The sequence below is a fragment of the Vipera ursinii genome, assembly GCF_947247035.1.
Source record: "Vipera ursinii genome assembly, chromosome: 4".
NCBI classification, from domain to species: domain Eukaryota; kingdom Metazoa; phylum Chordata; class Lepidosauria; order Squamata; family Viperidae; genus Vipera; species Vipera ursinii.
In genome coordinates this window covers 59709568-59729519 of record NC_139514.1, presented here as the reverse complement: position 1 = coordinate 59729519, position 19952 = coordinate 59709568, and the positions used below count along the sequence as shown (strand labels likewise).

The 19952-nt window shown below is 42.0% G+C and overlaps 1 protein-coding gene across 2 annotated transcripts in view; it reads right to left on the bottom strand.

Annotated features, from left to right (window-relative positions):
- Positions 1–1269: 1269 nt before the first annotated feature.
- Positions 1270–19952, bottom strand: part of SRPX (sushi repeat containing protein X-linked) — a 52727-nt gene continuing 34044 nt past the window's right edge. For both annotated transcript variants that reach the window (XM_083363055.1, XM_083363056.1), the window contains 7 exons: positions 18959–19135; positions 13122–13248; positions 12117–12238; positions 10829–11008; positions 9406–9539; positions 3868–3989; positions 1270–1726 (listed from right to left, as the gene is read on the bottom strand). In XM_083363055.1, the coding sequence (XP_083219181.1) occupies positions 1546–1726; positions 3868–3989; positions 9406–9539; positions 10829–11008; positions 12117–12238; positions 13122–13248; positions 18959–19135 (1043 nt within the window). In that variant the 3' untranslated portion in view covers positions 1270–1545. The remainder of the gene's footprint in view (positions 1727–3867; positions 3990–9405; positions 9540–10828; positions 11009–12116; positions 12239–13121; positions 13249–18958; positions 19136–19952) is intronic.

The following is a 19952-nucleotide window of genomic DNA, read 5'->3' as shown; positions in this document are numbered from 1 at the left end:
AAGTCCACTCTACCTTGTTTATAAGGGTCATTACTCATAATAACCCTAATTATAGAGTATTTAACCAAGCATCTCATGTCTTACAAAGAATGACTTTTTCCAGGAATCATACAAGTGAGCCTAAAAGTATCTAATATTCTTAGCCACATCATCTTCAAATATTCTATAGCGTTAATTATTTCATCCAGATTAGAATATTAGAATTTTAGGTCTATTTATTATTGAAAACTGACTTGCAAGTATATGCTGTAATATAATTTTCAAATGACTTGCCACAAGTTTTAGACAAAAACTCATCCTTTATATTAAAGCTCCAACTTATGACCGCTATTGGAACCAGAATGTCAGTTGTTGAACAAAGCGGTTATTAAGAATGTTTGTGTGTCTGTGTGTGTCTGTGTCTGTCTGTCCTGCAGCTGCCCCTGGAAACTTCAGCCAACCATTCAGCCCACCAATGCACGCAGAGCTGCCACAGCCCAGGATGTCTGAGCCACTGACCTGGCCAACTGCCATTTGCCTGTCTCTCCAACCCTGATCTATGCTGCCTCAAGCCCCACAAGCCCCACACTGCATCCTGACAGGCTAGCAGAATTCTGCCAAGCCTCAGCTGCACAGGATCTGCTGCATCCCACTTCACCATTTTTCTTCAGCTGCTTACATATGCAAGGTAGCTGCTGGCCACACTAGGCCTGCTTGCCAAGGCCGCCTTGCACCATTCTCCAAGTGGACGCCTTTCTCATGATCCTTTGGAAACCTCCTTCTCCAAATTCCACACTCGGAAGAATGAGGCTTCCAAACAACCATGAGAGTGGAGCCTGCTCTTGTGATGCTTTGTTTATTTATTAAATTTGTTTGCCGCCTATCCAGCTGCGAGGTGACTCTGGCGGCTTTGGAATTCTCCAAATCGTGCAAAGCTTGGGGAACAGTGCAAGTCAAGTCTTGGTAAGAAGGCCTGGTGTAACTGTGGGTGCGCTGAAACAGCTGTAAGTTTAGGCACAAGTAGAAAGTCTTTGTTCAGTACCATTGTAATTTTGAATGAATGGCTGTAAGTTGAGGACTGCCTGTATCTCAATGTGGCCATACAACCAGAAGAGAAAATTCTGTGGGCTGCCTAACGATGAATCCCTATTCAGTCATGTTTGGTCTGACTGAAATCAGTGAGACTCCTTTAAACTTAGAGTAGTCTGGAGCCTTTTTGCTGAATGAAAAAAACAACCAGCTTTGTAACATGGTGTTAATATAAATACTAAACCTGTAAAATGCAAAAATGTTTTATTAATAAAAGATCTGTGAAAGAAAACATTTACATGGGAGGGTCAACCAAAGCAATTCAATATCTTTACAAGAACCTTTCACATCTTTGACAAGATAAAGAGGCATCATTTATAGGTTAAATGAGAGGTTTTGCAACATTCATAGCCTAAACACACACATACAAGAAAAAGGCTTCTGTACAGCAGTGACTTTCATAATCTCACGCTTTGTGTAGCACCAGAAAAATTTAGGCAGCGAAAATGCTGGCATCTGAACGTCTATAGTCTGAAATCAGGGACAAGACCGGCCAATTTCAGCTTGCAATTTCATCTCTTCTTTTCTCAAAGGGAAAGTGTCAATGAGTGCAAAGAGCTCAGCAGGGGTTGCTGGAAAGGGATATCGTTCTTTGTCCACACCGTGTTTATCAACTACTACCATATAAAAGTTGTAGTGAGGGATACGAAGTAACAACCTGAAGGTATGAAAAGAGACAAGTTTGTTAACAACCTCCTTTGTCTTTCACTAAACAGTTACCTTAACACTCCTGATTAGTACTCCTGCCCATGTTCATGGCCATTCAAGGATCTCTCAAGAACATCTGTTTCTAGACAAAAGTATCCCAAAGCAGCATGTATCAGTCCATATCTGGAGCTTACAAACTAAACATGTAAGGCAGGCAAAGAAAAGGGTGGGACAGGAAAAAAGAACAGTCCTTCATGTGCACCTCCTTCCTTCTGCAATTCCCTTAGTTGCCCTTGGTTTCTCGCTGATGCAGGAGACCCCAATATTTTTCTCTTCTACCCAAACCAATCATCAACAGAGCTGACCATTATTTGGAAAGGAGTGACTAAACAAGCTTCCTGTAGCTCAGACATGTCAAACACAAGGCCCGGGGGCTGGATCCGGCCCGCAAAGTGGTTTCATGTGGCCCGCGAAGCCATCCTGGAAACAGTGAGAGAACGGCCCTCACTGCCTTGGCCCTGGCCCTGGCCCAGAGACCTTCCTTCTGCCAGAGACCCTCAGATCTGTCCCACTCCTGCCCAGGCCCCCATAGGCACCCTTGATGCGAACGATGTAGAGCTGGCCACACCCACCCAGTAGGCCATACGCACTCTAGCCATGCCCACCCAGTAGGCCACGCCCACCCTGGCCATACCCACCAAGCCCCCTGAGGGCAACTGCAATGCTGATGCGGCCCTCAATGAAATTGAGTTTGACACCCCTGCTGTAGCTGCTTCTCCAGTCAATGTATGGGTGAAATTGATCTTCATTCCTATGTGCAGTAATATTCCCTTTTGATTAGAGAATACAATATTTAGTCCACATCTGAAAAGGAAAATAATCCTCATTCCAGATATAATTGTTAAATATCAAACAAAGGTAATCCAGTTCTCACACTGCATTTTTGACCATATGTATTTTCTTGCTGTGGCCAAAACCTCCAACGGAGAAATAAATTTAAAGTACTTAGTACTGCAATAAATACCTTGAATATCTAACAGGGGTGTCAAACTCAATTTCATTGAGGGCCGCATCAGCATTGCGGTTGCCCTCAGGGGGCCGGGTGGGTATGGTCTGGGTGGGCGTGGCCTACTGGGTGGGCGTGGCTGGAGTGCGTATGGCCTACTGGGTGGGCATGGCCAGCTCTACATCGTTCGCATCAAGGGTGCCTATGGGGGCCTGGGCAGGAGTGGGACAGATCTGAGGGTCTCTGGCAGGAGGAGGGTCTCTGGGCCAGGGCCAAGGCAGTGGGGGCCATTCCCTCACTGTTTCCAGGATGGCTTCGCGGGCCACATGAAACCACTTCACGGGCCGGATCTGGCCCCCGGGCCTTGTGTTTGACATGTCTGATCTAGTACGTTTAAAATTCCAAGGAATGTAGCAAAGTTCCATCTTGTCTTTAGACAGTAAGCATGCTCACTTTATTCTTGCTTTAGAAAGCATTTCATTGCACAGACACTCCATGCCTCTGGTACTCTTAACTGGTATACATTACCAGGATAGCTGTACACTCATGTAACTAAAGGTCAGAGAACATTTTTAAAACAAATCCTGTGTTGCCCTTATGCTGAAATATAACTCTGTACTACAAAATAGGAAAAGTTGTTGGTGTTTTACAGTTTAAGGAAGCTGTTTGCTTTTCACTAGGATCAATCCATAATGTTAAGGGTTTTCACATTATGACCTTGAAATATGACATTTAACTAAAAGAAATTCAATCAGGTGAACAATTTATAGCAGCAAATATTGAAAAGTACCTAAACTTAGACTATTAGTATTTCCCATGGCTGCTTGGCAACGCAGGGAAGAGAGACGTATGCTCATGCACAGTTCAGCAGGCAATCATACTCTGTGCAGTGAACAGAATATAACAATTTGTCACAAATTAATGAAGCGAAGAATATATTTTAAAGAACATGTTAATTTTACTAGAATGTGGGGATCATTAAATTTTACTTTATTTTATTTGTCAAATTTGGGTAAAATATTTAAACAAGGTGTTCAATTTAGGAGTCCTCTTGAATAAAAAAAATCTCAAATCCTGCTCTAAAAACATAATCGAGACATTAAAGGCAAACAGCCAGAGGAAATTTAGAGTTTGTGTTAATTTACCTGAGTTGTACAGCCAAGGCAGGAGGCATCAGTCTTAATCCTATTCTTCCCAGTTGTGCTGGATAAACCCCAACCAACTCAATCACTGTAACATGCCGCAGATCTAAACCACATTGAGCTGGCTGTGTAAAGCAGGAAGATAATCAACTGGATTAATTATGAAAAGTATCTATACAATGTGTTTGTGATAATCATTAAGGTGAGGCTATTGTATTTGGCTTACAAAATGTTATATGATCAACCAAGAGATGGCAATGATACTTTCTTAGTTCTCTGGTACCTGTGCTGACGTGGGGATGGTGCAGCCATCCTTGTAGCCCTTGATATCCTAGTGGTTTTTTGATACCTTTAACCATGGTACCATATTTTCCGGCGTATAAGACGACTTTTTAACCCATGAAAATCATCTCAAAAGTTTGGGGGTCGTCTTATATGCCCAGTCGTCTTATACGCCGGAAAATAGTACATGAATCAATTGAGCGCCCCCGTTCTTGCAAAGCAACTTCAAGCCTCCTTAGTCCAGTCCCCCCTCCAACGTGAATCTCCCTTCCCACCCCCAAGAGCCTCTCAGCCCCTTCCCCTCCCCCTTGCAAATGCCAGACCCCGGGCGCTCTTGCGTCTATTCCAAAGGGTGGGTGGAAGGAAAAGCCCCTTTCGGCTTCGGCTTGGCTGCAAGTCAGTGAGCCCGGAAAGGCACGCCCTCCCCTCTCACTGTGGAGGAAGCAGGGCAGGCTGGCGTCTGGCGGGAGCTGGCAGGGCAGTCCTGCGCACACGCGCGCTCCCCGGCTCCTAAGGAGTCCTCGGGGAGCCATGGCAGGCGCCTCACGCTCTTCCCTCTTGAAGCAGCATTGACAGAGCCGTCCGGCGTCAGGCGGGAGCCGGCAGGGCAGTCCTGCACACGCGCGCACTCCCTGGCTGCTGAGTGCTCCTTAACAGCTGGGGAGTGCGCGCGTGCGCAGGACTGCCCTGCCGGCTCCCGCCCGACGCCGGACGGCTCCGCCGATCCTGCCTCAAGAGGGAAGAGCATGAGGCGCCTGCCATGGCTCCCCGAGGACTCCTTAGGAGCCGGGGAGCGCGCGTGTGTGCAGTGTTAGAGATTAAACTTGATTTGGGTGACAATATTATATAATGGAGTAAAAGCACCTTTAAGGAGTTAAACGGCCTAAGGGTGTGGCTGTAATTATTCCACATAAAAGAGAGTTAGATGTTACACGTAGTTGCTCTTGTATATGTGTTTGATGTTAGTGTTTGGATACCTCTTGTTCTCTTGTTTGCTAACTTGATATTTATTCTCTCAAGAATCAACTGCTTGCTACAGTGTATATTGTTTTTGATATTGGTAAGCAGCTTTTGTATTTTGATACTATGTTTTTATGGACTGACTTTTATGTGCATGATACTGGATTGATACTTGGACTATTTCTTACTGTGTTTCTTTTTGTTGTCTGAGTAAAAATAAGTTATAAAACTCGTGTTAGTGCATTACTGTTTGCCTAAAAGTCCCAGTACAACTTCCACTGTGTATTAATAATACTCTGTTAAACAAACCATTTTTTCAACAACATATTCTAATAATGGTTATGGGCCCAGATCCAGTGTGGTGCTGAGGACAGGCACAGTATTGTATTTATATTTCCTAACTGAGTTTTCAAATTCAGACAATGGCACAAGGACTATTCAATCCATTCTGCATTACCCGGCTTAATGGGTCAAACTACGTATCCTGGTCTACACAATGTAGTTTGCTATTACAAAATCAAGGTCTTTGGAAAATAGTCCATAATCCTCCTGATGTAAATGCCTGGGATCCAACTAATGAAGAAGATAACAAGAAGATTGTAGACTTCAATAAAGACAATGATAAGGCTTTATCTATCATTGGGCTAACATTAGGAGACCAACAGCTAGTCCATGTGCGTGGAGAAGAATCTGCTGCTAAATGTTGGGCTAAGTTGAAAAAGATTTTTGTTCGGGACAGTGTTGGTGCTCATATAAATCTTACCAGAAAGCTATTTAGAGCTAGACTGGAAAAGAATGGCGATATGTTAGCTCACCTTAACTTTATAAAAGCAACTTTGTTGGAACTGCAAGAAAAAGAACTTATTTTCTCAGAGCTTCACCAGGTTTACATCATTTTATCATCATTGGATGAGAGCTACGATGCCTTTGTATCGTCCTTGGAGGTTTTGTCCAAAGAAGACCTAACTGTTTCTTCAATAACTGGAAGGTTGTTGGAAGAATCAAGATGTCGTATGGAGAGAAAACAGTTGAGAGAGCCATTGCAACAAGAAATAAAGAAGACTGAATCTGCTTATATTTTAAGGAAATGCTTTAATTGTGGGTTAAAGGGACATATTGCTAAGTTTTGTCAGAATAGTAATTGTCAGAGAAAGGAAAGCCATAGAAAGAATAAAAAGCTGATTAATGTAGCTGTAGCTAATAGAACTACTAATAACCACAATTGGTGGGTGGTAGATAGTGGAGCTACACACTGTATTTCAAAAATAAAAAGGGATTTTGAGAATATAAGGTCTAGTAAAAAATATATTTCTATGGCTAATGGCTGGAGAGTCAAGGTCTCTGGAGAGGGTAAGGTTTACTGTTCATTTTTAAAACAAAATTTGGAAATGCTATATGTTCCCAGATGTGATTATAATCTATTATCAGTTAAGGCATTATTGGAAGCAGGTTTTAAAGTTACTTTCCAAGGGGAGGAATGTCTTATTCAAAAGAATGAAGTGAACTTAATAGCTAATATGAAAGACGGTTTGTTTGTAATTAGCAATGATCCTATAATAATGGCTACTACTTGTACAAATCAAAAACCACATGATGAATGTATTCATTTATTACATAGAAGATTGGGTCATGTGAATTTTAATACACTAAAAAGAACTGTAGCTTTGTCTAATGGGTTTAAGTTAAAGGCTTGTAAGAAATATCTGCAGTGTAACGTATGTGGTAGAGAAAAGAGCAGGGCAGCACCAGCTAATAGGTTAGATGGATTTAAAACCACAACTCCATTAGAACTGGTATTTATGGATTTGATAGGTCCTATGAAACCCAGTTTAGGGGGTGCTTGCTACATATTAAATATTCTAGACCATTATAGCAGATATGGGTTCTGTTATCTCCTTACGTCAAAAACTGAAACTATACAAACAATATCTAATTGGCTCAAGTTTGTACAAAGGAAAACTCAGTTAAATGTAAAAACCATAATAACAGACAATGGAACTGAGTTTGTTAATAAACAGTTCAATGAGCTGTTAGTTTCAGAGGGAATAGAGCATAGACGTACAGCTCCTTATAGACCTCAGCATAATGCATTTGTTGAACGGAGGGGCCAAACATTGCAAGCTATGATTAGATCTATGATTGAAGATTCTGGTTTACCTGATAGCTTATGGGGAGAAGCAGCAAAATGTGCTAATCATATTTTAAACAATGTGGTTAGTTCAGCTACAGGTAAAATTCCTTATACCTTATGGTATAAGAGAAAACCAAATCTTAGTTATATTCACACATTTGGGACACCTGCTTGGGTACATATTCCAAGTTCAATAAGAAATAAAGGAGAACATAGAGCTAAACAATTATTTTTTGTTGGCTATGAGTTAAACCATAAGTCTTATCGGTTCTGGGAGAAAGGTACTAAAAACATTTATTGTAGTTCTAGCGCTGTTTTTCAAGAACAGTCAGGCTGGGAAAGGGTAGAAGATATTGTATATATTCCTCAACAAGATTTAACTAACTCCTCAAATGAAAGTGATAAAGAAGAGACGCCAGCCTGCCCTGCTTCCTCCACAGTGAGAGGGGAGGGCGTGCCTTCCTGGGCTCGCTGATTTTCCGGCCTATAAGACGAAAAATCTTGAAAATCATCTCAAAAGTTGGGGGGTCGTCTTATACGCCCAGTCGTCTTATACGCCGGAAAATACGGTATCCTTCTGGATTGCTGCAAAGATTTGGAAGGGACTGTTGCAATGGTTCTCCTCCCTCTGTGGTTGGTTGATTGCCCTTCACTTGTAAAGTACCTCAGGACTTGACACTCTCACTCTGCCTACTTAACCTCTATATGAAACAGCTGGGAAGGCCATTCATCCACTTGGGGTCTAGTGTCATCAATATGCACATGATACCAAATCAAATATCTTGACCTTGGGCCTTCCAGTTATTGCTGCAATGTTCTGACCCAACGTATTGAGGCTGTTTAGGTCTCGATGGGGAGGAACAGGCTTAGGCTGAATCCTGGCAAAATCAAATGGCTATGATTATTTGAGCCTCCTGCATCTGAGGGGTTTTCATCTTTGGTCTTGGATGAGGTTGTAAGTCTCTGTTCAAGATGGGGCCACAATCTGGGATTATCCTGGATTCACAGCTCTGCTCAAAAAGCAGGTGGCAAATGGTAGATGAGGTCAGGAGGGCCTTTGCACAAACGTATATAATGTGCCATTCGTAGGAGGCTCTTCAGACAATCATTTATGTTTTAGTCACCTCACAATCTGTGAGTCACTCCAAGCAAACCAGATCAGGAAGTCAATTTCACAGGAAGACTAAAAACTATTTTTATTGACATTGGCTATAACAACAGAATCTTGCAAGCCTGATTGTGCTGTACTCTGTCCCTCTTCTTATACTCCAGTGAATTAGTGAGGCATCTGCCTCAATCACTTCCAAATATTATCTTGTTGCTTTAGACTAAAAAATATGACAACTCCTTTTGGTAGCCCTTGCAAATTTCCATCTAAATTATCTTCCTTACTCTCTACAAATATGATTGGACAAAGGCAACATTAATAGATAGAAACTAATTTTATTAAATGTTTTTAATGTGAAATAGTTTAGCACTTAAACTATTCACTTCTGAAAGCTTGGCAAAAAAAGGTGTGGTTACACATGACATGGAAAATAAATTTACTTTCACACCTGTTTAATGACACATTTTTAAGGCTCTGATTGTTTTTTCCTGGAAACGTTTTGGCCCATATCCAAAAACAAAGAGTCCCCTTTCATTCTGTATATGAACCATTTATTTATTTGTGGGGAGGGAGCAGGAAAACAGCCTTTAAGTGGAGTGGAAGAAGTCAAGGTATAAAGGTCTCTGAATTAAAGTGACTGTTCCTATAGGTCTGCCCAAAATTTTTAGACTCATTTTGAAGGGGAAAAAATAAGCGTAACTCCAAGTTGTATGAAGACCATTATACCCTAAGCTGAATTATTGCAGAAGAGGAAGCAATTTTGTTGATTCGTCTGTACCCCCTGTGCCCTGGTTCCATCCAATCTAGAATGGATTAAAGACTTTCTCGAAGAGTGAGCAGTGGCAAAGTAGGGGTGGATTTAAAGGGAAATTACGAGAATCACCTCCATTGTTTAACAAGAACTGGAACTCATTTCATTCAGTTAGCCCTTTGTGTGTATGTGGGTCCAGATTATCATAATGTGTATTAAATGAAGGAGCAAACAATATTAAACACATTGTCCATCTATATTAATTTGGGAGTAGAATTAAATTCCACTTACGAATAAACTTTTCCTTACCTGCAATATTCCCAGCTGCATTCTGTAAAAGTAATTGGATGCAGTAGGAGCGGATATAATAAGCAATCTTCGTTTTTCATAAAACTGGTCTAGAAGAGCTGCTGCTGTCCTCACACCGGTATTAATATTCATAGCTGAAAAGATATATATAAAAATTAATGATGCTACTATGTTCATGTAGAAACTTGAAAATAAACAACAAATCTTATAGAAAAGGTGACAGAAAAATTCTTAGCTAATGCCAAAGTTTAAAGAGTTTTTTCCAGCTCCTGGAGAAAGATCAGTTTTTTGTATACAATTTCAACAGGTCCCATGAGAGTGACAGAAATGGGTGCCAAATCCTCCACACACCCCCTCCGCTTTCAAATCCAGACCACACAACAGTCCAACTAAGTAATTAATTTGTAACATCTGAAGTCATTTTTTTTAAGTTGGTGGCGTAGAGTTTTGCATTTGAAAGGGGAAAGATGCTTTGGAAAGTTAGAGTTTGCTCGTGCAGCGTCAGCCATCAATTTCCTAAAGCGGCTGGATTTTTTTTTCCTGGATTGCTCAGCAGCCCAACCCCAGGAGAAGCCTCATTTAATTTAAGCAGTTGCAGACAAGAGCTGTGTGAGCAGCCCTACATTCTTTGGTGGATGTTTTCCCCCTTGAGCTCCCAGTCTTAGAAATAGAAATGAAAAAAGATAGAAATAAAACTTCAATCTACCCCTCCCTTCAATTCTTTTAACTTTATTATATGGGTTTTAATAATCAGCATTTATCCAGAAAGACCAGGAAATCCACAGAATAAGAATGTTAGAGGAAATTCATGAATTTTCATAATTCAGATAACCTTTTATTGGCTGTGTTCTTCATTCCAATTCTGAACACTACAGCACCAGTTGGTTTTTTTTAAGTTTAAGAAAGAATTGAGAATTACAATGGAGAAAACTTTAGGAAAAAAACAGAAAGCTAAGAATATTTACAGATCTTTCCATAAATTCCCATAGATCTCTAACACTGAAGATCTATGGGAAAAGAGAGAATTTTCTTCGCTTTAATACAATGAAAACAAAGATAAAAAGCAATGCTATTATGTTGGCTGCCATTTTACAAAATAAAGGTTCTTAGTGGTTATTGGCAAAATATTATTCACTTAATCTACATGTAAATTATGAATAAAATACCTGAAGAAACTGGGCTATTAGGTTAAGCTATGTTTCAAATAATGCAAATGATCCTGATCTATATCCAATAATAATAATAATAATAATAATAATAATAATAATAATAATAATAATAATAATAATAATAATAATAATAGTTGGAAGGAACATTGGAGGTCTTCTAGTCCAACCCCCTGCTCAGGCAGGATAATCCTATATCATTTCAGACAAATGGTTGTCCAGTCTCCTCTTACAGGAATTATTCATTACTCACGTACGTGAACAGGTTGGGTCTGTTCCCGACCAGCCTAAATTATACTGGCAAACTCTTGCTGGACTTCCCTGCAATTCGTACCCACCAATGCAGGAAAAGTCACAAGTTGCACCATAATTATCGCCATCACCAGAACATTTTATGTAGCCATTGTCCGGGGCATTCAATTTTCCACAGCGCCTAACTTTAAATACAAAATAACAGAATTCAGTAATTCATCACCACTTCTGATACATCTAAATGAAAATCTAGCACCTTCTTGAAAGATTATTTATTTATTTCTAGTTAAGTAATTAATAGGGACGTGATGGCTCAGTGGGTTAGGACGCTGAGCTTGTCGACCAGAAGGTTGGCAGTTTGGCAGGTCGAATCCCGAGTGCCGCGTAACAGAATGAGCGCCTGTTACTCGTCCCAGCTTCTGCCAACCTAGCAGTTCAAAAGCACGTAAAAATGCAAGTAGAAAAATAGGGACCACTACGGTGGGAAAGAAACAGCGTTCCGTGCGCCTTTGGCATCTAGTCATGCCGGCCACATGACCACGGAGACGTCCTCGGACAAGCACTGGCTCTTCGGCTTTGAAACGGAGATGAGCACCGGCCCCTAGAGTTGGAAACAACTAGCACACATGTGTGGGGGAACCTTTACCTTTACCTAAGTAATTAATAAGTAATATATAATTTATTAATTCATGGGATAATAAAAAGGCTATCTGGATAACAATCCTGTTTTCATACCACACTATCATTTACAAACTTGAACTTCCAGTGATCCTAAAACCAGAATAATGCCATCAGTTATACCCCTTTGCTACGATGGGAATTTCAACTACAAACCAATTGGATTTTTTCTATTTCCAAAGCGCAACAAATCACATTGGTAAACAGAATGCGATGCTCAGATTTGATCAACAAATTAACCGTTTATAGCAGTATATAACAAATTACTGGGCTAAACTGTGAAGTTATAATTATCTACATCTGAGAGAGAATTTGCTATCCTCAAGAGAAAACCATAGTCAATCCCAGCACTATGTGCAATAGAGATTATGGAGTAGTAGTTCAGTCATACAAAATGTATCAACTTACTATCTCCACATTTTTTTGAAAAGGATGGCTCCTATTTATTTTGTGTTGTCTACATTAGCCTGTAACAGTGTTGTGCCTTCCAGATATATTGGAACTGTAATGCACCTGATGGGTGCATTCAGGAAACTAGTCCACATCTCCGAGTAACATGTGAATGTGGTTTGGATTCAATGACTGAACTTGTTTTTAGCTGGAAAGTGATCTTACCTCTGACTTTGACCAAAAATTTGCAAGTTCCCTTATTCCCAGCTCTGTCATACACAGTATATTGGATTTTGTGATCTCCTTCTGAAAAATATGATCCTGGTGGAAGTCCTTTCAAGACAATACTATGAATGAAATAAAGTAAAATGTAAAGTTTAATTTAAAGCTTAAATAAAGTTTAAAGTATTAAATTTTAAAAAGACAGAAATGTCTCATTCTTGCAGTATATACATTTTAGAAAATATGGACTAAATTGTTAATATTATACTTATCTGGAACTTCTGAGAATCTGACTTTTTTATACACCATCTATTGGTATGCAGCAACAATAACATTATAGCCTCACACTGCAATGAACAAGGACACACATTCAAGTCTGCAGCTACTAAGATTGTTGGACAAACAGGCACAAAAACAGCCAGGGAAGTGATTAAAGGCCTGAGAAACAGGCCCCTCGTCAGTCAACACGGGTGTTGATTTATCACCAGCCTATCAAATACTTAAAAGGCGAGGGCTGGGCAGCACAAACAAATGACAGCTAATAAGTTAAAAGCCAGCCATCAACACACCCCAAGCAACTTCTAAAAAGCCATTTACAACAGGCACTATAAATACCACATAGAGAACAGCACACACTTTCTGCTAGAGAAGTTCCCCGAAGATGGGCTCTAGCAGGAGTTGGAAAGCTCAGACAACAAAACCTCTGTTCTTGGTGACTGACCCAGATTGTATCCTGCAATACTATATATGGATATAAAGTAAGCATTGACTATATAAAAATTGATCTTGCATCTTGTTACTCCTCAATTGCTAGACTACAAAATTATTTGGACTGCATGCCTGAAAGAAAGACTAGGAACTAAACTGCTGTAAACATCTTAATTCATACTAACTTGTAGAACATTATATACTAAATTAAAAGTACATAAACTTAAAAAGTGTGTTTCATGTACAGCTTTTAAGTTTATGTACTGTCACTATATTGTTTAACTATACACCTTTACTCACTCTGTCAGAATGCCATCAGCAGTATCTCGTCCCTCTGGAGTATCCCAGAATACCCGGGATGTTAATTTATTGGGTTCTGCTATTTTTTCCTTTACACTTGGACACTGAATTCTTGGAGGCTCCATATCTGTATATAAAAACACAAACATGATGATTTGTTTTAAGCTAGTGTTTACTGAAGCATAGAAGATTTTTAAACAATAATAATAACTAAGCCACAAACTGCTACCAAGATAGTTAAAATTGAATGATAGAGGTGGGAGGGATAAGGGTATTTTATCAACCGGCTGTCAGTCCAGGCCGGAGATGGTTCCCGGCGAGACGGGCTTGGGGTTGGGGACCTCGGATTCTTCCGACTATGGAGTGGGGTTTCCTATCCCCACGACGATTGGGAATGGCAGCAGGAGGTTGCACGGAGGGCCATACCAACGTCTGGGATCACGCCCCTGCTGTTTTCAAGCGGTAGCATGCTTCGACCCCCTGGTTGCTACCCGTTTATCCGGGTCCCTGAGCTTAGACTGGTGTATTTCAATGCCAGATCTGTGGTGAACAAAGCTCCCCTCGTCCGAGATTTAATCGAGGAGGAGCGCGCGGATCTGGCATGCATTACGGAAACCTGGTTGGGCCCAGAGGGAGGTGTCCCTCTGACTGATCTTTGCCCTCCAGTTTTCTGTGTGCTACACCGGCCGCGGGCTCAGGGTAGGGGCGGGGGTGTGGCGGTGGTTATACGGGAGACCTTATATCCGCAGGAGACCACTGTCGTACAGATTGGTGGGAGTGAATCGCTCCTCCTGAGGTGTGGCTCTGGTGTTCAGTTGGGCTTGTTGCTGACATACCTGTCACCCAGCTGTGTTGCAACCCCCTGCCCGTGCTTCTCAACACCCTTTCAGGGCTGGTGGTTGAATTCCACAGACTTATGGTTCTGGGTGATTTCAACCTTCCATCCCTGGGCGGGTCATCAGAGTTAGCTCGGGAGTTAATGGCCTCCATGACGGCCATGGACCTGACCCAGATAATTCAGAGTCCGACCCATGGAGGGGGTCACACTCTCGATCTGGTTTTCCTATCTGGGCAGTGGTTTGATGATCTGGGAGGGGCCTCACCAAATATTGTCCCCCTGTCGTGGTCCGATCATCACCTCCTATGGCTGGTCTTCCAATACGCTACCCCTCGCTGCTGGGCTGCAGAGCCAACCAGGTGGTTCCGCCCCAGGCGCCTGATGGATCCAGAACGGTTCCAGACGGCGCTTGGGTCTATACCTATTTCCCTCACTCACAGCCCGGCCGATGCCTTGGTGGAGGCTTGGGAGAGGGCCGCCACCGAGGCACTTGACCGTGTTGTACCCTTGCGACCCCTGACCTGGTGCAGATCTTGTTGGGCTCCATGGTTTTCTGTGGAGCTACGGGAGATGAAGCGTCGGAGACGGAGTCAGGAGAGCTGTTGGAGATCCAGCCGATCTGAATCTGACCGATTGCGACTAAGATCTTTTATTAGGTCTTATCTCGCGGCGATGAGGACGGCGAAGTCTAATCACTTCGCGGCCCTCATTGCGTCCGCAGATAATCGCCCGGGCGCCCTGTTTAGGGTAACTTGTTCCCTCCTTAATCAGAAGGTGAGGGAGGAGCTCTTGCAGGGGTGGGCCGAGGAGTTCAGCCAGCATCTGGCGGACAAAATTGCTCAGATTCGGACCGGGATGGACGCTGACTGGGCAGAGTCTGACGGGGAGGAATCGAGCGGTCTTGAGAGTAGTATTATCTGGACTGAGTTTGATCCTGTGACTCCCGAGGAGGTGCACAGGATCATGGGGAGGCTGAGCTCTACCACCTGTTTATTGGACCCGTGCCCCTCCTGGCTGGTTTATTCAGCTCGGGAAGAGACACGAGGCTGGTTCCAGGCAGTGATATCTGCCTCTTTGAGTGAGGGTGTCTTTCCTGCTGCCTTGAAGGAGGCGGTGGTGAGACCCCTTCTCAAGAAGCCTGCCCTGGACCCGCCTGTTTTAAATAACTACCGTCCGGTCTCCAACCTTTGCTTTTTGGCGAAGGTTGTTGAGAGTGTGGTGGCGCATCAGCTTCCTCTGTTCCTGGAGGAAACTGATTATCTGGACCCATACCAATCGGGTTTCAGGCCTGGGTACAGCACGGAGACGGCATTGGTCGCGCTGATGAATGATCTCTGGTGGGCTCGGGACAGGGGTTGCTCCTTCTGATACCATCGACCATGGTATCCTGCTGCGACGTCTCAGGGGTTAGGAGTGGGGGGCACTGTTTTACGGTGGTTCTCCTCCTACCTCCTGGGCCGTTCACAGTCAGTGTTGACGGGAGGGCAGAGGTCCACCCCAAGGCCTCTCGTTTGTGGAGTTCCTCAGGGGTCGGTCCTCTCTCCCCTCCTGTTCAACATCTATATGAAGCCGCTGGGTGAGATCATTCGTGGCTTCGGGATGGGGTATCATCAGTACGCTGATGATACCCAACTTTTTCTTTCTACCCCGAACCAACTCAGTGATGTCCTCGACGTGATATCCCGTTGCCTGGAGGCAGTTCGGGTCTGAATGGGGAGAAACAGGCTCCGACTCAATCCTGCCAAGACTGAGTGGCTGTGCATACCGGCAGATCGGGAAAACCAGTTTTGTCCATCGTTAACTATGGGGGGTGAGGTGTTACCCCCCGTTGATAGGTCTCGCAACTTGGGCGTCCTCCTGGATTCACGGCTCAGTTTAGAAGATCATATAGGAGCCGTGACCAGGGGGGCTTTTGCCCAGGTTCGCCTGGTGCACCAGTTGCGACCCTATCTGGACCGAGATGCCCTACGCACAGTCACCCATGCGCTCGTGACCTCCCGTTTAGACTACTGCAACACTCTCTACATGGGGCTGCCCTTGAGGACCACTCGGAGGCTTCAACTGGTGCAGAATGCGGCCGCGCGAGTTGTGATGGGGGCTTCCTGATACTCCCATGTAACACCTCTACTCCACGAGCTGCATTGGCTTCCGGTTGCCCTTTGGGTGAGATTCAAGGTGCTGGTGATGACCTATAAAGCCCTTAATGGCTTGGGTCCGGGTTATCTAAGGGAACACCTGCTGCCGGCATCAAGTTCCCTTCGTCTTATGCGCTCCCACAGGGAGGGCCTTCTCAGGATACCGCCGGTTAAGGAATGCCGGCGAGTTATTCCTAGGGGAAGAGCGTTCTCTGTGGGCGTGCCTGCCCTCTGGAATGATTTACCCGTGGAACTCAGGACTGCCCCCGATCTGCCTTCATTTCGCCGGGACCTGAAAACCTGGTTTTTCAATCTATCAGGCCTGGACTGAAGGGGTTTTAGCTTTTTAAATATTGTTTTAATTGGGCTTAATTAATTTAATGTATTTTAATTTTATATTATCTTTTATATTGTATTTTATGCTGCCCTGTAAACCGCCCTGAGTCCTTCGGGAATAGGGCGGTATAGAAATTTAAATAAATAAATAAATAAATAAATAAATAAATAAATAAATAAATAAATAAAATTAAACTGTTGAATATTAAAATGACACCAATAAAATGTTATCTAAAATATTAGAAGAGAACTATTTATAACAACACCTATGCAAAGATATAAAATGTTTCACACAAAGTGATTTCTTGCCTACTCTTCAATTTTAGTTATCTGTGCTTTTCAAAATTATTCTAATTTTGTAAAAATAAGTGCTTTTTCTATACAAAGTTGTTCTGTTCAAACGGTCTTCAGTTTTTTTACTGCATTATAATTGGCAGCCCTACTTTTCTAAAAAAAATTTTTTTTCATTTTTAACATTCATGCTGTATTTCAAGGAAACTTGGTTTCTTTGTAGACAATCTGTCAAGGTTCCGACTGATGAACTCAATGAAGTAAGCATAGCTGAGACAATGTAATCTCTAATGCAAAACTTTATTGAGCACATCAATTTGGCACAGATGAAAGGAAAACCAGCTCTGGTTATCTCATGCCTAAATTGCTATATTAAAAGTAGAGAAACCTCCATTCCCTTATTAGTGCAGGTCACATTGTCCAGTTATAAGTCAGAGAATTATTATGAGGGAATGTTTTTAGTAAACAAATCTTGAGCAACCTTGGTTCTCATAGCTGGCATTCCGATATCTGACGCCTGCCTTCCATTCTTCGCACCCCTCCCGCCTGAGTCTGTAGGCAAGCTAAGAAGCAATAATGGCTGAGACAGCATAGGCATTCTTCAAGTCTTGACACAATCATTACAAACCTGTAAAAACTAAACTAAAAACTAAATGTTTGGTTACATTTACACCAAATTTCAAAAATATGGTCTTGATTTTGAAGAAAGTGAAATTTTCACTCAAGTGAAACAAGATGGCCATTTTTTAAAAGCATGGCAGAAGACTAGGAGACTTTAAAATTCCATCTGCAGACTTTCAAATATTTTGCTTGCATTTGGATATCTAATTGAAATTATGTGTAAGTTCATACTGGGTATCCATTTTTGCTGAAAAGTACTGTGTTTCCAGTAAAGTACATATAGCCTGAAGCTATCTAGCTTCACGTTCTTAGAATATTTGTACAAATCAAACTGGTATATACATACATGTCAAAAATGGAATATATAAATCTGTTAGGCCCAATGAATATTACTGTCTTTTTTAAAAAAAAAAAGCTTTGCATTGTAACATTTGCTTCCTGCTTAAGGCAAATTAATCATCGGTAAATTGAAGCTCTGCATGCAACTACAAATGTTGTTAATGCTGGTTAAGAAAATTTTTTGCTGATGAAAAATGGATAGGCAACCTTTTATATGCACTGCCCAAAGAACAGGCAGTCTCTGTAAATAAGGCAATACCTAATAAGAATAAATTGAAATTAATAAAAAAAGAAATATTCCAGTTTCTTGAATTTTCAGTGCTTCAGCTATATAATTCTAAGAATCCCCTCAACTAAATGATAAAACATAAGCCTTTATATTTTGTTATAAATTTCAGTTACATTAATACAATGATCCTGTGTTACTATAGGAACTGTATCTCAAGGCTCTTCTGGATCTGTAAATTCTTCTTGCCTGACCAGAATGTTCTATGCAGTTTAACTGCATTGAAACACTTACTAAACACAACCCAAATTTGCAAAAGGTAGGAATGTATGGTTTTATACGTAAAGAAGCCACATGCAGCTGTGCTAGTTTGCTTTCCAGAAATACCAAACCCGTTGCAAAATTGTTGAAATCATGTATGCTTGATGTTAACCAGGAGTCTGAGAAATAACATCTATACATGATGATTGCCTATCTAACTTTTTTTTTTTAATTCTGACTTCTCTTCTATAGAACTTCTTTGTGATTTCTGTGCCATCCTCTATCAATTTTATCTTTATGAAAGCTGGATTGAGAAAACAGGGTTTGCCTGACTTCATTAAGTTTCAGGGCTGAACATTGATTTGAACATACTGTATAATATTAAGCAAGGGTCCAAAAGACCTAGCAACTATAATACACTGTTATTTTCTCTCTCTTTAATTACTCCAATTTGAATAGCCTATTAAATATTCAGAAAGCTCTGTTGGAAACCTGATTTAGGATGCGATGAATGCAGAGAAATATGTCTGTTTTGTCATCAATGAGAACACAATGGAGGGATGATAATGCCTCTCAGCTGTTTTTAGCCATTTTTATTAGGAGACAGGGACACCATTTGCATTCTGGGTTTTGTTTTAGCTGCATTATAATATTTTGATCCTTAGGAAATTGTATAACAAGTGCCAGAAAGCATACTAGGAGCAACTGTATTCATTGCCTTTTGCATTTCAAGTTAATATATCTCTTACTATCCAAATGCAGTGGTGTATCATCATGATTTTCAACTTACCAACACAGGAAGCTGGTCTTCCACTCCAAGCTTTATTATCCATACATTGTACTACTCTATCTCCTTTTAACTGATATCCTGGTGAGCAATAATATTCACACCTGGAATTAAAGTAAGCACCATCGACACACTTGAATCCTCCATTAGGTGGCATAGAAAGTGTTGGGCAGCGTTTTTCTGTTAAGAGAAAATCAACATTAATAATTGAAGACATGATTGTTACTTCCTATCAGGCTCTACATTATATTGCACTACATTTTACCATATCACGTGCAACAAAATAATTTTTGTATGAAAACAATACAGTAGTAGTCTGATTGGCTGGGTGATGCAACAGAAAGGTTGTGATATACAGTACTTGATGTAGTAATTTCTATAGAGGGTATAGTGCAGAGGAGGTGAACCGATGGCACACATGCCAGAGGCGCACTCGGAGCCCTCTCTGTGGGGATATGTGCCGTCACCCCAGCCCCACCTCCCCCGCGGCCCCTTCCTCACCCGCAGCCCCCCTGGAGGAGTCACCCCTGGGCGCGGCCCATGTGGAGCAGCACAGCCAAGCACATGGCAGCTGAGCAGCAGGGACAAAACTCTACCCTTGCGCCCTGTCGCATGCAGATGATGCTGTGTGGCACAGGCGGAAGGCATTGCCACCATGGTGCTGCAGGGTCACTTGGGCGATCTACTGCAGTGGGCCATGGAGGTGATGGGTGGCCCTGCGGGCATGTGGGGAAAGGTGCGTGGGGCAGGGGGTGGAGCGGGGGCGAGGTAGTTTTGGGGCCCTCGGTCTCTAAAAGGTTTGCCATCACTGGTATAGTGGAAGAAAACATGGGTAGCATTTTCTATCACTTCCAATCCACAAGGGCAGATGCATTTCTTACACAAAAATCTGTACTGTAGAACAATTGAGGTGTAGTAAATTTGTGACCATAGATCTTTCCAGAATTTACTGTATCCCTCCAATTCTTATTGAAAAGTTGGAGGGTCTCATTCCTCA